The 24,069-nt window shown below is 41.8% G+C and overlaps 1 protein-coding gene across 8 annotated transcripts in view; it reads left to right on the forward strand.

Annotated features, from left to right (window-relative positions):
- Positions 1-24,069, forward strand: part of CABCOCO1 (ciliary associated calcium binding coiled-coil 1) — a 91,455-nt gene that overhangs the window by 9,896 nt on the left and 57,490 nt on the right. For 3 of the 8 annotated variants that reach the window (XM_045025856.1, XM_045025864.1, XM_045025857.1), the window contains 2 exons: positions 916-990; positions 23,307-23,416. In XM_045025856.1, coding sequence (XP_044881791.1) covers positions 916-990; positions 23,307-23,416 — 185 coding nt within the window. Of the gene's footprint in view, positions 1-915; positions 991-6,290; positions 6,432-11,041; positions 11,217-12,696; positions 12,802-14,722; positions 14,742-23,306; positions 23,417-24,069 lie in introns of those variants that run through there. The other 5 variants (XM_045025861.1, XM_045025860.1, XM_045025858.1 and 2 more) reach the window with 5 other exon arrangements.

The raw sequence follows: 24,069 nt of genomic DNA on the forward strand, positions 1-24,069 counted from the left end.
GTCTGTATCGCATTACCTGTAGGATCCACTACCATTGCAAGTATTTGAGGGAGAACAACTCACAATACAGTAATGGGAGCAAGGAGGAAAACTAACTTATTTTGCAAAGTTTACTGATGTGTTCAGAGACCTTGTATGATAAAATTATTTCTTTGCCATGCCCCACATGCTGGCTAGACTTCCTGGGAGTCTTGCAGCTGTTTCAAGGCTTGCCATTATGTCTGAGCAGTTTGCCACTTTTTGAAGGTTGTCATTATATGTTCTATAATATACAAAAATGCTCAGTACAAAACATGGGCCTTAGTTGGGTCACAACAAACTGGAAACTTCCCATTACCCACTAAGCTTGTGATTTATAGTTCGAGAAGCAACATGTGTATAATTGTTTCTTGCTGCTCTGAAACTGACCTTCCCTGACATATGTATACCAATCACTGTCCAAAAAAAAATCAGAAATCTGTTTGAATTGGGTTCAGGGAGGTGGATCCCGTGGTGTTTTGTAAAATTATTCATAGTATTTTACAGAATTGGTTTGGCTCCATGTAGAGCACACACTGTGAATTCCTACAATTTGTGCAATGCTCTGTATCTGACAGTAGTATAGCTGCAATTGCTTCCTCTTTTACTCTGTATATTAATCCAACCACATAAAGACGTTATTCAGAATTACAAATGCTGCATGAAATAATGTGTAAAGAAAATATATGGCATTAAATGTGACTTTTGGATGCAATATAACATTCTCCATATTCCTTATGATAATTTGGTAGGTAATGAGTAGATTTTGGGCCTGATCCTGCATTCCTTTTGCAACAAAAATGCCCATTGGCTTCAGTGAACATTTTCAATGTGCAAGAAATGGAGGTTCAAGCTCTTTAAGGTTAAGTAATTACATTTTTCTTATTTAATATTAAGGGCCCAACACTGGATTCTTCCTCAAGCAAAACTCCTATTGGGTGGAAGACTGGAGTTCAATCTGCAGTTTCAATGGTGAGCGCCATAGCCTCTGTTATTTTTAATTCAAGATAGTAAGTCAGTATCAAAATATATGTGTAGATATAAATGGATAGATTCTCAAAAGCAGGCAACGAAGATGCTCTTTCATAATTGTTGCATGGACCTCTTATGTTCCCAAAATCCACATTTGTTCACACAAATGAGCATTTAAGTATATATATGGAGCCATTTACAATATGCTGTAATTACCATACTGACTTTTGTAAATGCAGGATTTGCAGGTTCCACAGAGGTGGAAACAAATTTGACAGATCCAACTTAAACACTCCATAATTTCTTAGCTTGGCACTAAAAAATTGAGGGACTGATTTTCACAAGTTTTATTACAAAATGCAAATGTATTTGTCACTTCAAGTATATCCACACACAAACTACTATTGATAGAGTCCTTAAACAGATTTTTACTTACAAAAGCTTTTCCATTCACCTTTGGTTAAGCATCATAAATCATGTTTATAATCATAGGTATGTAAACTCAGGATGAAAAGCAGGTAGAAATTCTTAATGGAATTCTGCTTGTTACAAACAAATATGATGCACAGATCCCTTTTGCTGTCCACTCACGACAACAAATTGATTAAATCCTGGCCCTGTGGGTTAGGTTTCAGGAAACCCTGTATCAGGATTAGTAACTTGCACAACACTGCAGGTTTCATTCCCTCAATAACAAATCTGCCCTTTGTGACAGCAGGACTACATCAGTGCTATGTGGCTTTTAATAGCAGATCTTGTATCATCATACTTAAGAGTATTAACATAGCAATTAATCATTCTCCCCTGACTCCTCCTTTTTAATGTACACCACAGTAAGTTGTTCTATCCAGAGACAATTATTTCCCCTCAGTTAAGTGGTCCAGTTTTATATTTCCCTTCTCTTCTATAAGCTTCACAGAGTCAATGCATGGTTATTTTTTAAGAAAAAGAAACACAAACTCCAGGTGGTCATTGTTTTTACAACATGCAAAGCGATGTCTGACCTTCTAGAGAGAGCCAATCAATCACACACAATTTTTTCCCCTCCACTCCAATCCTGTACACCAGAGGTAGGCAAACTACAGCCTGCAGGCCACATCTGGCCTGCGGGACCCTCCTGCTTGGTTCCTGAGCTCCTGGCCTGGGAGGCTAGCCCCCGGCCCCTCCCCTGCTGTTCCCCCTCCCCTGCGGCCTCAGCTCGCTCTGTTGCTGGCACCATGATCTGGATGGTGGGGCTGCAAGCTCCTGGGGAAGTGCAGCTGCAGAGCTGGGGCCTGACCCGGTGCTCTGTGCTGCGCAGTGGCATGGCTGGCTCCAGCCGGGCAGTGCGACTGCCTGTCCTGGTGCTCTGGGCAGCGCAGCTGTAGCACCACCAGCCACTAGTGCTCCAGGCAGCGCAGTAAGGGGGCAGGGAGCAGGGAGGAGGGGTGGATAGAGGCAGGGGCGGCTCTAGCCATTTCGCCGCCCCAAGCACGGCGGCACGCCGTGGGGGGCGCTCTGCCCTCCCGGCGACTGGCAGAGCGCCCCCCGCGGCATGCCACCCCAAGCACGCGCTTGGCATGCTGGGGCCTGAAGCCGCCCCTGGATAGAGGGCAGGGGAGTTCAGGGTGGTGGTTGGGGGCGGGGGTGTAGATAGGGGTCGGGGCGGTCAAAGGGCAGGGAACAGGGGAGTTGAAGGGGGCAGGAGTCCCCAGGGGGCAGTCAGGAAGGAGAGTGGGGGTTGGATGGGGTGGCAGGGGGCAGTCAGGGTCAGTGGTTCGGGCGGCAGTCAGGGGACAGGGAGAAGGAGTGGTTGGATGGGGCAGGAGTCCTGGGGGGGCAGTCAGGAAGGAGAGGAGGGGTGGGATGGGGTGGCAGGGGGCTGTCAGTGGACAGGGAACGGGGGGGTTGGATGGGGCAGAAGTCCCGGGGGGGCCGTCAGGGGGCGAGAAGCAGGAGGGGCCGGATAGGGTGTGGGGCCAGGCCACGCCTGGCTGTTTGGGGAGGCACAGCCTTCCCTAACCGGCCCTCCATACAATTTTGGAAACTCGATGCAGCCCTCAGGCCAAAAAGTTTGCCGGCCCCTGCTGTACACCCAACCCTTGGCTGTCTCTTCTGTGCCATGTCTTCAAGAAGCGCAACCCAGAATCTTCCCCTTAATTTTCACTCAGTACTTACTCAGGCAAAGCTTCCATTAATATCAGTAGGGATTTTTTGGGAGTAGGAATATCAGGATTCCTAATTAATAATAAATATAATAAAATTTATTACCTAGCTGTTATAGTGCTTTTCATTAGTAGATATCAAAGTTCTTTACATAGGACATCTGTATCATTATTCCCATATTACAGATGGGGAAACTGAGGCACATATAGGTAATGTGAGTCATCCAACATCATCCCGCAGGCCTGTGGCAGAGCTGGGGAGAGAACTCAGCCCTAGTCCAGTGCTCTATCTATGATGTGTGTTAATTTCACAAACTGCCAAGTATTAAAATAACATAGTTCACAGAAGTGAAAGAAGGAAAACAGGAGTTGTATCAGTGATTCCATCATCTTGTCCTTGCAAGGAGTAGTCCCTCAAGAAGATAGAAGCAAATAATAAATTGATACTATTCTTGATCTCAGCCAAAAGATTTAAATAGTTAGTGCCAAGGATTGAATTTAGGATAATAGAATTTTTAGAAATTATATGGAAAAGACCATTAAGAACATGTAATCCATCTCCTGGGACCTGTGCTTTTTCCTGCCAACACTGAATTTATTTATTATCAATAGTTCATATTAGACCCTGACCATGTAATAAATTTTAGGAGTAATGTAAATGTGCATGTAGTACTGCAGTGTGCCATCAACATGAACTAAGAGTTCTTAGGGTTCTGTCATCACTCAGTATAATTGATTTTAAGAGTCTAGACCTGGAGACCTGATGCACAAAATAAAGAAATGTGGATAATTTAGCTGACAGGTGTCTCAGAAGATCTACATACTAGATAGTGCAGAGTTGTATAAAAATAGTTCTAAGTGAATTTCCCGGACAACCTTTATGAAGGAATACACTGTCAAGATTCACAAATTTGATACAGGGGAAAACAAGAATAATGTTAAGCGTTAAATAAGGCCGTAAGCTCCTCTGGACAGGAGTTGCCTTTTTTGTGTCCTGTGCAGCACTAAGTACATTGGTGGCACTGAATAATAATTTAACAAGGGCTGACTATATGTCTTTGGGCATATTAGCAACAAGAGGTGAATTCTTGGCCCCAGTGAAGTCAATTGGAAAACTCCTGTGGGGTCAGGATTTCACCCAAGGTATTAAATACACAAGGGGACTTAGGGTCATCATTGCAATGCCTACTGTTAGGCACCCTGCCACCTAATGGAATCCACAGTCCCGAATTAGGCATCCAGGCTTCCTGTACGATGCTAGGGGAGTTAGGCACCTAAGAATGAGATCCACAAAAACCAGCAAACTGAGCAGGGAGACTTTTAGGCTAGCTGGTAGGTAATGCCAAGAAAAGTGTGTGTGGCTGTGACCCTAACAACATCCCAGTGAAAGAGAGTCAGGGGCTCATTGGTACCTGGCAGTGAGTTTCATCAGGCCTGACCAGTTCAGCTACCCCAATTCATTAATGTCATAAACTATATCTGACATGTGTCTTGTAAGGTATAATTGGAAAATTAATAATGCACTGATCATTAATATTCTTGTGAGGTGTGTGCAGGGTAAACACCTAAGGGACCATACAAATATGTAGGAAATGTGGAACACAAATGTGTTTACCAGACAAGTCTGGGGTTTGGGTAAACAGGTTTCTCCCAGGCAACAGGCAAGCCAATGCCTCCAGCCAGGTGTTATCAGAATCGATTAGCAACCACGTGTCAAGAGGCCATTCATTTGCATTGGAGAGGGAGGAACAAATCAATTTGCATTTTAGCAAACACCAGCAGGGGAAGAAACCAGCATGGGACTTGTTTTACCGCCAGACTCCATGTCTCCTTCCTCACAGCTTGAATGAACTTCATTTTGGGGACGGGAGGTATCCTTCTTCACTGGGCTATAAAAGAGGGGGCAAAGAACCCTGAGTTATCTTTCACCTAGGAAGACAAAGGGGAACCAACTCCTATACTTTTAGGGAAGGTCCTGACTAACAGACAGTCAGCTACACTGACCTAAAAGTGATTGGTGAGAGAAACCTTCTTAAACAAAGGCTGTACCCGGCTAGATCAAGTTTTAGACTTTTAGAAGACTGTTTTTCACTGTTATTAGCTTGTAACCATCTCCCACCTTTATTTTTTACTTGGCATTTCTTAATCTATGTTAGTAAACTTGTTCTGTTTTAGTCTAAACCAAACCAGTGCTGTATTTGAATTGAAGTGATTGTTAACTCCAGTTAATGTGGCAAGCTGCTAGGTATTGACTCTTTAAAGGAGCAAAAAAAAATCATTATTCCTGTGAATGGTCCAGGAAGGGGCTGGACATTGCAGAGCACACAGTTTGGGGAAAATTCGGGACTGGATGAGCGTTGGAGTCACTTGGCTGGTAGTAACCAAGGCTGGTAGATAACCGAGTGTGGCTGGGGTGTGACTAGAACGCTGCTGGAATCAGAATGCTGAGTCAGAGCTGCTTAACTCACAGACACTCCATGCATGCTTGTCTGTTGGCTGTTGGTGTCCAGGCTTTGAGCTGCAGCAGAGCATTTAAGGTACCCATGTTTAAAGGGCAGGTGGTGACACAACCCCTCAGTGGTATAGATTGCATCCCAGAATGTGACAATGGCCTAAGCACCATTTCTCAAAAGGAGTTAAGACCAGGTAGATGCCTATCAATGCTAGGAGTGTGTGGATATAGATAACGCAGGTTCAATTCCCTCTGCTGGATGAGGATCAGAAGAGTGCCCTAATCACTGAACTATGGGATATTCAGGGGTGGGTCGCTCTCAATCTCTCCTGTTGAAACTGTTCGACTTTGTATAAATATTTGAATAGTCATTGCAACAGGGATTTGAAATTAGATCTCCTACATCCAAGGTGAGTGCTGCTGTTGTTATTTGTATTACCGTAGCACCTAGGAGCCCCAGTCATGGACTCATTGTGCTAGGAGCTGTAAAAATACAGAACAAAACCACAGCCCCTACCCTAAGGAGCTTACAGGCTAAGCATGAGACAAGAGACAACAGATAGATACAGACAGACAGGACAGTACAAGGAAACAATGAGACAATAGTGGTGACAGGCACTGATAACAGCATACCAGCAGCCTAACCATTCTCAAGTAAGGAGGGACTGAAGGAAAACAATGAGGTAGCTTTGTGATATTTACAGGAAGTGCCTCCCAAGTTGGAAGGGCAGCATCTGAGAAAGCACAAAGGTGTTTGAGTGAAAATGTAACATGTGAGCAGAGGAGGCTTATATCATGGGCTGATCAGAGGTGAGCATCAACAACTGGAGAGTGAATGAGAGACGGTAGGTAGGGTGGGGATTGACTGTGAAGGGCCTTGAAAGTGAAGACTTATATTTGATACAATAGAGAAGAATGAGCCAGTGTCCCAAACTGTACAACAAGTAGTATTGTAATCTCAAAGCTAGAGATAAACAAATGTTAAAAGTGTTATAAATATAGTTTTAAAAATATGTATTTAAAATATTACATTAAAAAACCCCTTACCCTTTGGTCTGAATACCCCATCTTCTATATGTCTATCTTTTAGATTTTAAACTCTTTAGGGAAAGGGCTATCATTTATTTTTGACAGCCTTGAACATGCTATAATAATTATGCTTCATGCTGAAGGTTAGACATTTCTGCTTTGAAAAAAGTATCTTAAAAGTATATTTAAATAGTCAAAACTAAGCTTTTCAGTTAACATTATTGTTTCATTTTGTGTGCAGACCAAAGAAGATAGCAATGCAGTGCTATACAAAGCAAAGATAAGAAACTATTATTATATCTTAAGAACATGTAAAGTCTGTGGGAAAAAATATAAATTCACTGTCTCTGCCCTTTTGCCCTTGAATAGGTACACCACTTTTATAAGAGTCTTTATATTTTATCTCTTTCATGTCTTTGTTGTGAAACTCTATGGATTTTTGCCACCTTCTCCATATGATCTTAACCAGCTTTTAGAACAACATAGAACAATTTAGAACAGGAAGTTAATAAAAGAATAGGTCCAGTTGAAATTACAGGGGGATCTTCAGTAGGGAGACTAATTACCTGAGATGGAAGGTGGTTTGGGTATTGGGGGGTTTCCAACTCATTTCTTAAGAAAAGTACAGTAGAACCTCAGAGTTATGAACACCTCGGGAATGGAGGTTGTCCGTAACTCTGAAATGTTCGTAACTCTGAACAAAATGTTGGTTGTTCTTTCACTGACTTAATACAGCTTTGAAACTTTACTATGCAGAAGAAAAATGCTGCTTTTAACCATCTTAATTTAAATGAAAGAAGTCCAGAAACAGTTTCCTAAACTTGTCAAATCTCTTTTTTTAAACTTTCTCTTTACTTTTTCTGTAATTTACGTTTAATGCAGTACTGTACTTGGTTTTTTTGTTTGTTTGTTTGTTTTTTGTTTTTGATCTCTGTTGCTGCCTGATTGCATACTTCTGGTTCCAAATGAGGTGTGTGGTTGACTAGTCAGTTCGTAACTCTGGTGTTCGTAATTCTGAGGTTCTACTGTACTTATAGGCCCCAATCAAACAAAGCACTTACACATATATGTAACTTCAAGTACGTGAGTAGGCCCATTGGAGTCAATGCATTACTCGTGTGCCTGAAGTTACACACATGTTAAAATTTACTTTGCTTGTATAAATTTGTAAGTAGTTTGCTGTGCCAATTGCTTCCAAAGCTATTTGATATTTACTTGATTTTTTTATTGTGGAATAGTAAATGCTGGGCCAGTGAGTCAACGGGTGCTTAAAGTGGTTTGCTGGATTGAGACCATAGCCAAAATATTAATGAATTTATCCTCACCATCTCTCCTATTTGGGGAAGTAGTATTACCCTAATTTTACAGCCTGGGGACTGAGTCATAGAAGCTATGTCTACACTGCAACCTTCTTTCAGTGGTGTTTAGAACCCCTTTGCCTCCCCCCACAGCTAGCACAGGTATGAGTAGCAGTGTAGATAGACAGTGAGACACCACTTAGGCTAGTAAAGGCTCCCTGAATCCTGTGGATATATCCCCAACGTGGCTGGCTGCATGCCCAAGCAGTGCCTCCCATGTCTATACTGTTGTTTTTAGCAGTGCAGAGTCTCGCTGCCTCCTAGCTGCTGGAGACTCTGCACTGCTAAAAACAACAGTATAGACATGGGAGGCACTGCTTGGGCATGCAGCCAGCCACGTTGGGGATATATCCACAAGGTTCAGGGAGCCTTTACTAGCCTAAGTGGTGTCTCACTGTCTATTTACACTGCTACTCATACCTGTGCTAGTGGAGACTTTCCCCATTGCAGGGAGCTGCCTGGGTCTTTCCCCGCAACAGGGAAAGACTCTAGCAACAGGGAAGTGTTATGGTGTGAGGGGAAGGGGTGTGTTACATATTAGTGGATGGGGTTTTTTGGGTGTGGGGGTTGTCACACACTCAGAGATGGGGTGCTATGGGTGCATGAGGGGGGAGTCACACATTCCTGGATGGGAGCGATGGGTGTTTGGGGATGTCACACCCTTGTGGATGGGGAGCTATGGGTGTATGGGGTCACACATTCCTGGATGGGTGATATGGGGGTGGGTGGGGGTCACACAGGGGATGGGTGCTGTTAGGGTTCCCAGGTGTCTGTTTTTTTATCAGAACACCCGGTCGAAAGGGACCCTGGCGACTCTGGAAAGCACTGCGGACTGGGCTGTTAAAAGTCCAGTTGGCGTGGGGGTGGTAGACTCCCTACCTGGCTCCACACGGCTCCTGGGAAGCGTTGACATGTCTCTTGACTCCTAGGCAGAGAGATGGCCATGGGGGCTCTGTGCGCTGCCTCTGCCCTGAGCGCCGGCTCCACAGCTCCCATTGGCCAGAAACCGTGGCCAATTGGAGCTGCAGGGGCAGCTCCTGCAGGCAGAGGCAGTGTGCAGAGCTACCTGGCCATGCCTCCATCTAGGAGCCAGAGGGACACGTCACTGCTTCTGGGGAGCTACCCGAGGTAAGTGTTGCCCAGAGCCTGCACCCAAAACTCCCTCCCACACTCCAACCCCCTGCCCCAGCCCTGAGCCCCGTCCCGCACCCAAACTCCCAGTCCCTCCTGAAGCCCGCACCGCACATCCCCTCCTGTGCCTCAATCCCCTGCCTCAGCCCTGAGCTCCCTCCCACACTCTGAGCCCCCTCCTGCACCCCATATCCTTCATCCCTGGCCCTATCCCAGAGCCTGCACCCCCAGCTGAAGCCCTCACCCCCTCCCACACCCCAACCTCCTGCCTCAGTCTGGTGAAAATGAGTGAGTGAGAGTGGGGGGGTGAGCAAGCAACAGAGGGAGGGGGGATGGATTGAGCCACGGGTGGGGCCTCAGAGCTGGCCTTGGGAAAGGGGTGGGGCAGGAGCGGGGCAAGGGTGTTCAGTTTTGTGCAATTAGAAAGTTGGCAACCTGATGGTGCTGTGGGGGTGGGGGTGGGGGTTCACACAGGGGATGGGCACTATGGGGGTGGCTGGAGGTCAGACTCCCAGGACCGGTCCAATGGAGGTGGGTGGGTCACACAGGAGATGGATGCTGTCACACTCCCAGGATGGGTGCTGTGAGAGTGTGAGAAGGGTCACACAGAGACTGGGTGCTATGGGAGTGGGGGGAGGGTTACCAAGGGGATGGGTGCTGTGGGGGTGGGTGCTATGGGGAGGATCACACTCCTGGGATGGGTGCTATGGTGGTCACACAGGGGATGAGTGCTGGGGGGGGGTCACATGGGATGGATGCTGTGTGGGGCTCACACGGGATGGGTGTTATGGGGGTGGGGAGTGTCACACAGGGGATGGGTGCTGTGTGGGGCTCACACAAGGAATAGGTGTTATGGAGGCCGAGGGATTCACACAGAGGATGGGTGCTGTGGGGGTGAGGGAGTCACACAAGGATGGGTGCTGTGGGAGTGAGAGGGTCATACAGGGGATGGGTGCTGTGGGGGTGGGGGTCACACAAGGGGTGGGTGTTATGGGTGAGGGGGTCACACAGGGGATGGGTACTGTGGGGGTGAGGGGATCACACAGGGGATGGGTGTTGTGGGGGTGGGGGGATGTCACACGGGATGGGTGCTGTGGGGGTGGGGGTCACACAAGGGGTGGGTGTTATGGGTGAGGGGGTCACACAAGGAATAGGTGTTATGGGGCAGGGCTAACACAGGGGATGGGTGCTGTGAGGGTGAGAGGGTCACTCAGGGGATGGGTGCTGTGGGAGCGATGTTCACACAAGGGATGGGTGTTATGGGGTGGGGGATGGGTTCTGTATGGGTGAGGGGGTCACACAGGGGATGGGTGCTGTGATGTCAGAGGGTCACACGGGGGTGGGTGCTGTGGGGGAGTTACACAGGGGATGGGTGCTGTATGGGTGAGGGGGTCACACAGGGGTTGGGTGCTGTGATGTCAGAGGGTCACACAGAGGATGGGTGCTGTGGGGGCAGGGGGTCACACAGGGGATGGGTGCTGTGGGGGCGGGGGGTCACACTGGGATTGGTGCTGTGGGGGGGTCACACAGGGGGTGGGTGCTGTGATGTCAGAGGGTCACACAGGGGACGGGTGCTGTATGGGTGAGGGGGTCACACAGGGGGTGGGTGCTGTGATGTCAGAGGGTCACACAGGGGATGGGTGCTGTGGGGGCGGGGGTCACACAGGGATTGGTGCTGTGGGGGGGTCACACAGGGAGTGGGTGCTGTGATGTCAGAGGGTCACACAGGGGATGGGTGCTGTATGGGTGAGGGAGTCACACAGGGGGTGGGTGCTGTGATGTCAGAGGGTCACACAGGGGATGGGTGCTGTGATGTCAGAGGGTCACACAGGGGACGGGTGCTGTATGGGTGAGGGGGTCACACAGGGGATGGGTGCTGTGATGTCAGAGGGTCACACAGGGGATGGGTGCTGTGGGGAGGTCACACAGGGGGTGGGTGCTGTGATGTCAGAGGGTCACACATAGGTGCTAAGTCGGATCGCACTCCCGAGAAGCGCACGGTTTGGAGAGGGGGCCGCTCCTCCCCGGCGCTAACGCCGCCTCCCAGGGCAACGCAGAGACGCGGGCCCGCCCGGCATGGCAGCCAAGACGAAGGGGAAGGAGAGCCGGCAGGTACCGGCCCCGCGCCCGCTCCCCGCCCCTTAGCGAGCGTCCCCTGTCCCCAGCTCCCTCCGCCTGCCCAGGGGCCCCGCGCTCGCGGGCGGCATGTGTCGGGGCGAGGGCTGGCCCCGTTACCCCGCCTGGAGGTAGCGCCTGGCCGGGACGGCGGCGTCACGGCAGCCTCCCGCCCACCGGCCCCAGCTCCGCGCTGCTGCCCCCACACCCGGCTCACAGGGCGGGTTTGCAGCGGCAAGTTTGCCCGAGGCGCAGAGAGCACCGCGCGGGGGCCGGGGCTGGGGGCCGGGGCTGGGACGGGAGGCGGTTCCAGGCTTGGGGCTGACATTGAATGTGCGAGGGCTTAGCCCCGCGTTCGGGTGGAGGGGAAGGGGTGCAGCCAGGCCTGGCTAGCTCAGCCGCCTCCTGCATGTGAGGAGCTTGGCCCAGCTGTGCTTTGCAAGAGGCAGGCCTCTTGTTATGAGGTTGGCCAGCAGCGCTCACGCCTTTTGTTTAATAATTTGTTGACAAGTCACATCCTGTTTATTTAAACCGTTGAGATGTTACTAGTTCTCCAGCTAGCTGCACAAACGGGAAAAAGGAGAGTGTACGTATTAAAAGCATTGGTGAAAATGAAATGGGAGAGCTCAGTGGTTTGAGCATTGGCCTCCTAAACCCAGGCTGTGAGTTCAGTCCTTGAGGGGGCCAATTAGGGATGGGGGCAAAAATCTATCTGGGGATTGGCCCTGCTTTGAGCAGGGGGTTGGACTAGGTAACCTCCTGAGGTCTCTTCCAACCCTCATATTCTATGATAAAGGAAAGTATTATGCATGGTACAGTCTTGTAATATTTAAAATAAAGAGAGTTTAAGAAGAACACGCACACATACACAAGTTGAGAAATTCCCATACCAAAAACTTTTCTAAAATCAGTTGGTGTTACTGAGAACTCTGTTAATTTACCGATTGCCTCATTAAAAGCAAGGAAACGACTAGCTAAGGTTATCAGCGTTAAAGTTGTGCTGTGATAAAGTAACTTTACTTCATACTTAGTAGGAATAATTAGTTCATATTATGTGGACTGTAACATTTATGATGTCCTTAACTATAGTTGCTTTTAAGTGCTTGTGAATTTGTAAGTTATGTGATTGGTAAGTCTATTATTGTTGCTCAGCTATCATTTGTTTTTAAACAAAGTTTTTGTAATATATATGTATTGTACCCAGGATCTGCTGTGTCATTTATAGACACTTTTCAATATACAGATTTTTCTTCATTTATTCATGCTGAGAGATGCATCTTCATTTTTTAAATTTTACTGTTGGTCTGCATGCAGTATTACTTTAAGTGACATGGAAAGTATGGGAACAAGATTAGATTGATCAGAGATGATATATTTTGGTCTCCATGTAATCCCTTCATTGTTTAATGCACCCAAAGCCTTTTAGGGAGTTTCACAAATCCTCACAACATTCCTCCTGAATGCTCTTTTTTTCTAGGATCTCTGATTTGGCTGATAGATTTGTGATTTCACGGGTAGCCACACAACTCTCTATGGACTGCATTTCAGAGGAAGCTCAAGAGTACAAGTTATTCCTCTTTAGGTCAATGTTAGCTTAAGTTCAAATTTTCTACCTCCAAATACATGTATTTCAGATGGTATCACGAGATAGTGTTATTTTGCTAATTCTGTCCATTCTGGGGGGCTTATTTAACCCCAAATGCCTAAATATGCACATTCCATGTTCTTCTCTTTAGAGCATTAGAAAATAAACCTGACCTTCATTTCAGTCAGAGGTGCTGGTTTCAGATGTTTAAATGCATGAATAAAGTTAAATTCCTCAAATTTGTGAAGTGGAGCAGACAGAAGATCTGGCCTGTAAAAACATAAGTGCTGACAATACGGTAGTTTACAATGTGTCAGCTTGACCTATTTCACTGAGTTGTTGCTCCAGTCATCTGCACTTTCAGGAGTATTGGTGGTGTAGTGGTTATCATGGCTGTCTTTCAAGCAGTTGATCTGGGTTAACTTTCAGCGAGTGCAACATATCTACATCTTTAGGCACTCAGACACTGTGGTGACGGGTTGTTATACAAAACTCTAAGATTATTTCTCTCTTTGATAGTGGGAATTTAAAAAGCCCTTGTTGAAGGAAATCTTCTTCTGTAAAATTTATTACTAAATATTATAGTGTTTTATGAGAGATTTACATACTTTCCAAAATATTACTTTTATTTATATTAGTAGCTGTAAACAGCTTGGTCAGGAAAACAGCAAAAAATTGGTAGGGTTCAATCAAATTGTGGTTTAAAATAAGTATACTGTACAGAAGAAAGCAAGTTGTAGAAAATATATTGTATTTGAAATATACCACAGAAGTATTTTCTTTTTATACAACTTTATAACAATTCTTATAAAGAGTTTAGAGTAAATGTATTCACATAGTCTATTTTTTGTTAGGTTTTATAATCTTTTACTCAAATTTCTTAGTTCATTTAATGTATTTTAGATTAAGTTTATAGTGTATACTATTGTCTCAAGAATTTGTTTGATTACAAATGTGGTGAAGTCATGTATTCTGCATTAAATTACATAAGTTTCAGGTTTTGGCAGAATCTAATGTTGTTATTCACGTGCACTACATAAAACAGGGTACACTGCTATTATTTTTGCTCTTTTATCATCTGCAGGATCTCAATACACAGTTTTGTTTTAGATTGATTAAACTGTCTTAATTGTTTGAGCTTATGAGAAACATACAATTATAGATTACTGTTAGCAGAAAACACAACATCTGAATCATAAACAATGCAGCATACAGTATAAACAGTTAGGGTCTTATTTCTTCATTGGGTATTTTTATTACTGAGATATCATTAATTGTTTTCAGAGCTGCTGATTGTCTAGTAATAGTAAAAGTTTAATTTCAGAACAAATATATGCTGATACAAAATCATCTTGAAATCTGAATTGTGGCATCTCAGAAAAATACAGTATTTTGTTATTAAAAGGACACAAGTGCTTCTGATGTTTTTTTGTTTTGTTTATTTCTACTTTTTATTGTTTTAAATGGACACCAACATATGAGAACAATCCTCCATTTCTTAGCTTATAGGCTTTGTCCTTTGTATGTGACACATCTATTTCTCTCTTTTGAATGGAATTGAAATTAACATGGCTATTTTGTTTTCTTCCTTATTTATGTGACAGCAAGAAAAGTACAGTGGTTAAAAATAGTGGCTGTTGATTTTAATTTTCCAGTGATGGAAGGGACAATGGAGGCTCTCTTACAATTCCTGATTCTAAATAACAATTTATTTATCTTAATCGTTTCATGTAGACAGATTTTAGATTTAAAATATTTGATAGTTAATTTAATAATAAAATGCCTTATAAGGTAGTAATAAGTGGGCTGCAACCTTTTATATGACAGTGGTTTGGCCTCCATTTTGTCCACAGTCATAGCCCCCAGCCTTTCTGTGGCACTGTTTTGGAGGAGGAGCTCAGGTTTCTACACACTTGAGTTACTTGATTTGATCTGAGGTATTTGATGGGTCTGTTTATTTATTAGTGTATTTTTTTTAAAGATTTGTATGGGTGCCCAAAGCACTAGATGAGTACTTTATATTGTAATTTCATATAAATATGAATAAATAAATATCTTTGAGAAGTACAGAGACTTTTACATTCACTTTTCTCTGTCTCCTTTGAGGGACATAGTTCAGTTTTCTTCTAAGATATCATAGCAGCAGTAATTTTCAGATGTGCCTCATGGATACACCAGTCTGTTGAGAGACCCTCTCTGGTATTACTGATAGTATACTTTTTAAGCCACCATTAGCTTATTTGTTTTTCACTTAGGAGTTGGAGCTTTTCAATATTTGATGTTTGACCTTATGACTGTCCTGCAAACATTTTTCTTTGAGTACTTTGGAAGCTTTGCTTGAGGAATTCCAGAAATATAGGATTCCTGCATCTTTTGTGCAGTCTGATTGGTGTTTCCATCTGATGCTCTAATGACAAAATACACTAAGTGTTTCAGAATGCTGTATTCAGTAGGCAGAAAGATGTAATATATATTCAACAAAGCTAGATAATTTTTTTCAAGGAAGACAAAACATTACATTACAAATACAATAGTAATGTTTTAAATTATGCAAATGTTTATCTTAAAAAATTTAGTATTCTAAATAATTTGCTCTATTCTCCATAATTAAATACTGACAGTCAGTTGTAGTCTTACTAGTTATTCACCAATGCTCTTCACTTGAAATGGGCAGTAGATGGTGCCAGGTATTCTTCTTTATCAGGAATACTGACCTGTTGCAATTTGTTGCGTATCTTGACTAGTTTCAGGCTACAAACTTGTACTGCTGCTGAAATTACAGCTAGAACACACTAAGTGGTGGCGTGAAATCTGTTACAAAGAGGGATTTGAAGCAATCAAATTTTTTGAATTGCTCTGCTCTATCACCGCTCTGGCACCAATAGTGAGTGCTCCAGCTCTGCTCCGACTCTGCTCTGCACTCGACTCAAATTAATTTTTAACTAAATAAAAAAGTGCACACTGTAATTTTGAAAAAACATTATTTTTATTCAGACTTTTAAAACAATTTAAATGTCACCAACAATGATACAAACTAGAATCAGTCATAATTAATTCTGTAAAAAATTATTGCAGCAATCAATTTGTCTTTCATAGGCTGCTGCAAATAATTTAAAATGAACTTTAAAGCCGAAAATAGTCGCTCTACACTAACTTGAGTTGTTGGCATGCTCCAAGCAATTCTACAGGCAGCCTGAATGCGGTGTGGGTAGCTGTGAATAGCCTCAAAAACAGACTTACTTTTAGCCTACCAATAGACTCCATCGCCTCACAATCTTCCCGAAAGTTTCTCTTAAGTAATGCTTCTTTACAATTATGAATTGCAGAAATTCGCCAGCGTCTTACTTGTCTATCCAATTCCTTTTCAAAGACATCATCTTCTGAAGAATTGATGCTTGAATTATCTCCATTTCCCCATGATGGTTGAAGACATCTCAGGGATGGATGCTCGAACAAGTTCAGAGTGGAGACGGAAGTTTCAGAAAAGCCTGCTGTTTCTGAAGGATGTGAACATTCCGAAACCGCAAATTCAATTGTTGATTACTCCTTTTGTTGTATTTCGTTTTCTTCAACCTCTTTCGCAGAGTTCAAATGTAGTAATAGACTTTGTTTTTTGAGTCATTGAGAAATATCAAGGAGCCCTTCCTTTGCCTTTGGTATTTCCCTTGAGGTAAGAAGAATCTGATACCGTGGGTCAACATAAACTCCAGCAAGGAAATGAATATTGTCAAAAAGCTTCTCTTCACGTTTCTGCATGGAGGATAGAATTCCTTCTGCAATTTGTCCACCGTTTTCTTGCAAGAATTTTGACAGTTTTCGCCATTCCTTCATTAAAACTCCTGGGGTTACATCGACAGCTTGAAGATTCATGGTGGTTTGGTTTGGTTTTGCCAAGAGGTCTCGCAGGTTCTTCACTTCATCCCATTCAGCTTTGTTAACTTGAGTTCTCTTGTTCCAGCAGCAGCCACTTGTTCACAGTAAGATTGAAAAACGAGAAGCCGATTAATCATCGCAAATGTTGAACCCCAGCGAGTCACAATATCCAATGATTGAGTTACCCCATGTAGATCAAGCAGAACACTTCAAATACGTGGGGTTCGTAGTTTGACAATGACTTGTTGAATTTTTGCCAGTAATTTCTTCGCATGTTCTTTGTTCAGTCCATCCCAGTTTGCCAACTGAAGAGTGTGAATACACCTCATCAGTTGGACTTTTGAGTTGTCCTCATGAAGCCATGTTGGAAGTATCAGGCTAGGGTAATTAACCTATTGCGCAGCAGCATCCATGTTGAGTTTGATTTTGATCCATTCCTTTAGTTCCTTCATCAGGCAAAGTAGCTTCAGTTCTGTCCACATCCCTGTTCTCAGAGGTAGAAATGGTTTCATTGTCTTTGCTGAAATTTTTGATGGCACACATGATGCTTGCTGCATTGTCAGTGCAGATGCTCAGCACTTGCATTTCACTGATCCCAAATTTTTCTAGCTTTTACTTGACTTTTCACATAGCTTTTACTTGACTTTTCACATACAAAGAATTGTGATGCCCTTCAGTGTCGATTATGTCCAAGGTTTTTACCACAGCTTTATCTTTTCCTTCTTTGTAGTACTGAGCATTGATTGCAAGGAAATTTCTGTTTCCCTGGGTTGCCGCATCCATTTTCAGATAGCACAATTTTTGCTTCAAAGCTTTCTTGAGCTCTTCGCGACCAGACTCAGCTGTGCTGACAACTAAATGACAAACTGCATCGTGCCCTGTCAAAACGCCAAGCTGCCGACCCATTTCACCTGCAATTTTTTGGAATCCTTTGTTCTTTAGCCTGAAGGTAGTGAGTGGTGTTGAACTCAAGCAAACCATTTCCATCAGCCCTTCACGGAAAGTATTGGCATCCATGGTGACTGTAACCTTTGAAGACTTCAAGTATGAGTCAAGTTTTGTTTGCTCAATTTTGGGTTTCTTTTCAGATAAAGCTCCGCAAAAAGTCTTTTCTCCAGGAGTTTTCAAAGAGCCAGATGAATGTTGTTTAGCCGCATCAGCTTTCTGTTTTGCTTATCTTCCTGATCCTTTTTTGTAACTAGAGCCGCATAGTTTTCAGGATGGTTACATTTTACATGCCACCAAAGGTTGAAACTTTTCACAGCACTTGCTTCACTTGTCTTGAAGCTACATGGTTTGAGCTCACCATTCACTTCCTTTTCCACCTTGCACATTGCCGATTTCTTCTTTGCTTTTCCCCAAAACCCAAATTTGGGCTTTTCAAATTCAAAAGTAAAGACGTCCTTGAGATCCTTTTCCATAAATCGTCTGTCAATCATGGGGGGCAGATTTGATTTTTTTTTGTTGTTGTTGAAGCCATGGCCAAATCTTGTGCTGCTACTGCATCCAAATGTTTCTTGTTTTGATCTTCGAAAAGCAATTAACGAAAGCATTACTTTTTTTTAATAATGTACCTGCTTGTGATATCTTAACCACTTAAGGTACTTCGAATTTATTTTGGATTTTCTGGACAAAAATAATTGCATTTTCTTTTTACACAAAATTATTATCAAAGTATTTTTTAATATGTTAACATGTTTCTTGCAGTTTTAATGAAGTAAGAAGTATTTTTAATATACATAATTAACATAAATTTTCATTTATAAATTGCAAGTTAGTTTTTCTTATGAAATTTTGTGGTAAAAATATTCAAAATATTTTCCAAGTTTTTAATTAATATCTCAAAAATGCTTTAATGTAGATATATCAATTAAATATGATATGTGCCATAACATTAGTACGTGCTATCGCTGTTCTACAACATTAATTGTTGGGAAGTAATGAGGCTACACGTTACAAGGTTGAAAATAAACTTTAACAGGAAAGCGGATTCAAATTGTAAGCACAATCCTTTTAGTAAAGAGAGCAAATTTTCGGAAATATGTTTTGTTTCATCAGCCTGAATAGATTATACAAGATAGAACTTGTTATTTGCTCTATCTTGTATAATGTTTCCAGCATGATGAAAGAAAAACATATTATTGTCAGTAGCTACCGATGTGGTGCTCTGCTCTTGTTCGATGATGATAACAGTCGGCTGCGTGCATGTTCCCTCTGTGTGCTGCCCCGTCTCTATGCAGATAGCTGACACAGCAGACCCCGAGAGAACCCCCAATGACCACAGACTCTAGTAAGGTATGAAGGAACCCGAGCCAGGTTTATTGTCAAACGAATCACAGTAATAGTTTCCTATAGACTCTACAGGACATACTATGAATATGTGCCCCCTGGCAATAGACACAGCTCAGTCAGTGGCGGGACACTCCACTGCTCCCTAGGCTGGACAAAGATGCGCACTCCGGTACCTACTTTTATACAGTTACAGGACAGATTACTCATCCCTACTGATGTATTGAGGTACAGCCCCTTGGCTCATTAGGGTGCTGTCTCCCCTTTGATCATGTTGTTCCAGACAAACAGATCTATCCATCATGCTGTCCTGTCTTTAAGATGTACTTGCCTGTTCCTTGTTATGTCTATGGAGTGTCCTTGTATCGGGCTATCCAGGTGCCATCTTGGCACAAGTTCCTCTTATAAGCTCTTATATGTGAATGCACCTGCTTCTAACAACCCTCTTCTCGCCAACTTCTGTAAGTGAGGCCTGCCTCTGTCTTACAGCCCACCTTTTGCTTAGCAATGCCTTGAAGTACTTTGGTTCAGGCTTCAGGCCTCAGACTGGGCCTCTGACACAAGAGTTTGTTTCAGGGCCTCATCTTACTATACATATTTCCAAAAATTTGCTCTCTTTACTAAAAGGACTGTGCTTGTAATTTGAATCCGCTTTCCCGTTAAAGTTTATTTCCAACGTTCTATCATACAACATCATTCAAATAAAATTATTTAAACTACAGGCATCGCAAACTGGGGGGACTGGGCCAATTTTATTTAATATTTTTAAAATCTTCAACTATTTAACAGATATAACCCTGGAATATCATTTAATGCTAATACATGCATTAAAATGCTACTCTTAATTTATTTTGTATAATTAACTGTTTCTGAGAAAACTGTTTAAAAATTTTAATCTGTTTAGAATTATATAAACAATTTTACTTATTACTTATTTTTCAAATTTGGAACCATAAATTTTAAACGTAATAATAAATAATAAGCAAAAATGATTAACTTATTATGGAACATAATATTACCCCTCCTTGCCAGGGGCAGTCAACGACAAGCCTTTCTTGAAATATGAAATAAAAATGACCAACCGCCAGTTTGGGACGCCTATGGTTTAAATAATTTTGGATAATGTAATATGGTAGAACATACTAATGCTAAGACACAGACATAACTTAATTACTCTATATTAAAGCGTTTTTGAGATATTAATCAGAAATTAACTTTTCATCACCTCCTTGAAGAGACTGTAGCTCCCTTAGGAAGAATTTTAGGACACGTGTTCACAGAAATGTTTTTTCTTAAAATGACCTAAGGATTAACCCCCAAAGTTGTGTTGGACATTTTCCAATCACTCTGGATATATCACAGAAATCACTCCTAATTTATGCAAAAATGTTTATTGTATATTTATATGCTTACTGCATGTGACTTTTTCAGTAAATTTAAAATTACAAACAATGCTGCCAAAAGACCGTTGAACAGATGACATATAGAATAAGTCCGCCAGAGTGATACGGGAGCATGTACAAATGAACAAATGTACCGGTAATGGGAGCTCGTGTGAGAAATGAGCTTAAGTGGTTAATATCTCTTGCAATATCTTAATATATCAATAAATATAAACAATATTTTTTTGCAATATAGCTGTTTGTTATATCTTAAATAATGTCACACTTTTCCATAATCGCAGCACTCAACGCATCTTGTTGATCAACCCCTACAAAAGAAGTATCAACACATACTAATCTATCTAACTAATCTACGTGAGTATGTACTCGCCTAGCCTTGGCAGAAGGGTGGAAGCAGTCTGCAATGTTGCCGGATGTCAATTATCTTATTCTTTAATAAAACATATCTCCAAAAAACGTTGTAATTTTGTATCTGTACATTAAATCTTGATTTCAGCCGAAGTGAGAATAACTGTGACATATTACGTAAAGTGGTAAAGTAGATGTTAATATCAATTGTTATACAATCTGAAACTTTTTGGCACTTTTAGGACTTTCTTGCTAAATATCATTCATTTTGGATTGAAAATGAAAAAAACGGAGCAGTGGAGCAATCAAGATTTTCTCTCCGGCTCCGCTCCAGCGCTGGGCAAAAACCTGCAGCTCCATTGCTCTGCGCTCCAGCTCCGGGCTCCGCTCCAAAGCCCTGGTTACAAATGTAGCTTGCACCCTTTACATGTGTGCACACAGAATTTGAAGAGCCATTTTCAGACTTTGGAACCTAGTTGCCATGTTTAGTTAATTTATTTTAGGTTCACATTAGGTTTAGGCCACAGATGTCAGTTATAGTATATTATATGATTTAAATATTAAAGATGTAAAATCATATTTAAATGTTTACTTTATAAAAATTGTGTAAATTAACATATTAGAGTATCCTACGTGTTTGTTTCTCTGAGAGAGATAAATGGTCCTATATTAAACTACATTTCAGAAATGTGGGTAGCAGCCATTCTTTCAGCCTTGCTATCATTGTTGCAAATGAATTGAAGGTTTATGCTGGCCTGTGACACTGGTAGTACCTTTATGAACTCTAGTATTGTTTCTAATGAAGCAAGAGGTTATTTTCAGTATTTGTAAAATGTTAGTATATTGAGCTACTTGTTTGTGGCTGCATGATAGGAAAATAGTCTCGCAATATATTGTACTCTGTATAATAACGTTACTAACATAGTTTTTTTCATAATAAATGCTTTATTACCATTAAAAATAGAAGCAAAAACATATTACTTGTGTCTGAGAGAAGTTTTTATTTTCTTCATTGCTTCCATACTGTTGAACTGTCTTGAAACACTGTACTTTAGGTCAATATTGTTAATAGTTGGAGACTATAAAATGAAAAGCTAAGAAGAGTGAGTATTATCAACTATAGTACATACGAAAATAGACTAATCCTTAACCAGCAAATATTAGCGTGTCCAGTAGATCTTTGATACTCATTGCTTCTTGCAGTCCTCTTTTCTGCAGCCATAATCAGCTGCCCAGTTACGCCATCTTCAAGGTTGTGGAAGTCATGCTACAACTCTGCTGCAGCAAAGGGGGTACTCTGCAGTGTCTCTCTCTCTCTCTCTCTTTGGCTACAAGTAGAATTAGCAGAGCACCAGTCCAAAATTGTACTCCCACCTTACCGGTACTCTCACGGCCTTGAAGTGTGAATGTCAGTAATGCTAAAGCTGAGCCACCTTTGGAGGCTTTCTTCCATTTCTCTCTGTGTGTAACCGAGCACGAACCTTATTCCAAGAGCTTAGTCCCACCTCATTCAAGTCAATGAAAAAGTTATTATAGACTTCAGTGGTATATGATTGAATCCTAGGAGTATAAATACGTATACAATTCATGATATCTTAGTGCTACTAACACTTTCTTTTGCTTCAGTAAAGAAATATCCAAAAACTATTAGTTGATAGATATTCATTTTTGCACAGCAATTCCATTTTAAAACTTTGTAATGATATAGCTTCCATTTTAAAGTGCTTTGAATCCTCACAGCAAGGCTGAATCACAGTTAGTGAAATGGTGCTGAACATAGTTTGATCTTGTCTAAGCTTGTGTATGAACTGTTCATCACAAGTTCATCTGCACCAATTGCTGGCATTCATCAGCAACAGGACATTTTAGTAGTGTAGACTAGCCAATAGATAAGTGTCAGTCACTGACAGTGATTTCAACTTTTCTTGACATCTTGTTTCATTACCTAACTATTCTAATAACAAATTTTTATTTGCCTACTGATTGACTTCCTAAATTTTCCCACTGAAGTCAATTATATAATCCAGTCAAGTATTTCCCTTGTAATATTTATAATATTTCTGAATGAGTATTTCTTATTTGCACTACAGGGGAACAATTACTCTCAGCATTATGAGTATTCATTTTCCTGGGAAAGTAGTTATATAATTTAGATCACAGTATACATTTTCTAGTTTTTTTATTGTTAGATTATTAGAAAATCATGTATTTATTTTTAATTGTACAGAATTAAATTGTCAAAAATGGGTTTAGTGGTTAACACCCCACTGAGATGAATAGGGAAAAGTCAAGCATTTGTTTTTCTGGGTACAGAGCAAATAGAATGGTAGAGCCGTGTCTCTCTGTAGAAGTATAAGTTCCCCTTTAGTTTAAGGTGGGTGAATAAGTTATTTTTCATGTATCCACCTAACTTCACCTCATCCCTAAACACTGTTACTGTCTTGTGTTCCTGGCAGAAAATTACTGCTGCATTTCTGTTTTGGTGTTGGTGAATTATCTTTGTATATACATTCTGTAAAGGTCTTTGAGATCAAAAGTGTTATATAAATTAGATGATTTTTTTAAATATAATCTACTGTTTTTGTATAGGAAGAAGGCCAAGAACAAGATCCTGTAGCTAGAGAGATTACGGCATGGACGTTTCTTTCTCTTCCCCAAATCGGTTCTTTGTCAGAACAAAATATAGAGGGGGTTCAAAAGTAAGTAACTATAATATATAACAAATATAGATAATGCTGGTGCTTGTGTCTTGGTGAAAGAGGATTTGTGTGATTTATCAGTCAACTGTTTTTGTTGAAGATATCAGGAGTGTTAACTGTGATATTGATCGTTTGGTGTTGTCTTGCCTTTATAAAAGACTTATGTTAAGTCAAATTCTGGAGGTGGTGGAAAGTAGTGAACTTGTTACTACCTCGATCTTTCACTATGATACTAATTCATGACTTTATTGAAATTAAAAATCTCATTTGCAAAAGAAATGAATAATACTAGTATTCTGTGCAAGAAAATTATTTCAATATAGCTGATTAAATTAACTCCACCAGCACTGCAATATTTATTTATTTATATGGGCAAATGGCATTTTTGGAAGACTTGTATGCTAAGTGAATGATGATTTAATCCAATTTTTGGGACACTTGTGGACAATGGAAATAATAGAGTAAATAAGAAAATATGTTGGTCTCAGAATGTACTCTCCTCCTATATTCTCTCCATCTTTTCATTTTTCTTTCTCCTTTGCTCACTTCCTTTGTATGGATATTGCAAGTTGATATGTTTTTGGATATTTGAGATTTTTAAATATATACCAGGTGTGATTTGTTTCAAAAGTGTTAGTGTGTTGGGCTAACTA

This window comes from Mauremys mutica, chromosome 7, assembly GCF_020497125.1.
Source record: "Mauremys mutica isolate MM-2020 ecotype Southern chromosome 7, ASM2049712v1, whole genome shotgun sequence".
Taxonomy (NCBI): Eukaryota; Metazoa; Chordata; order Testudines; family Geoemydidae; genus Mauremys; species Mauremys mutica.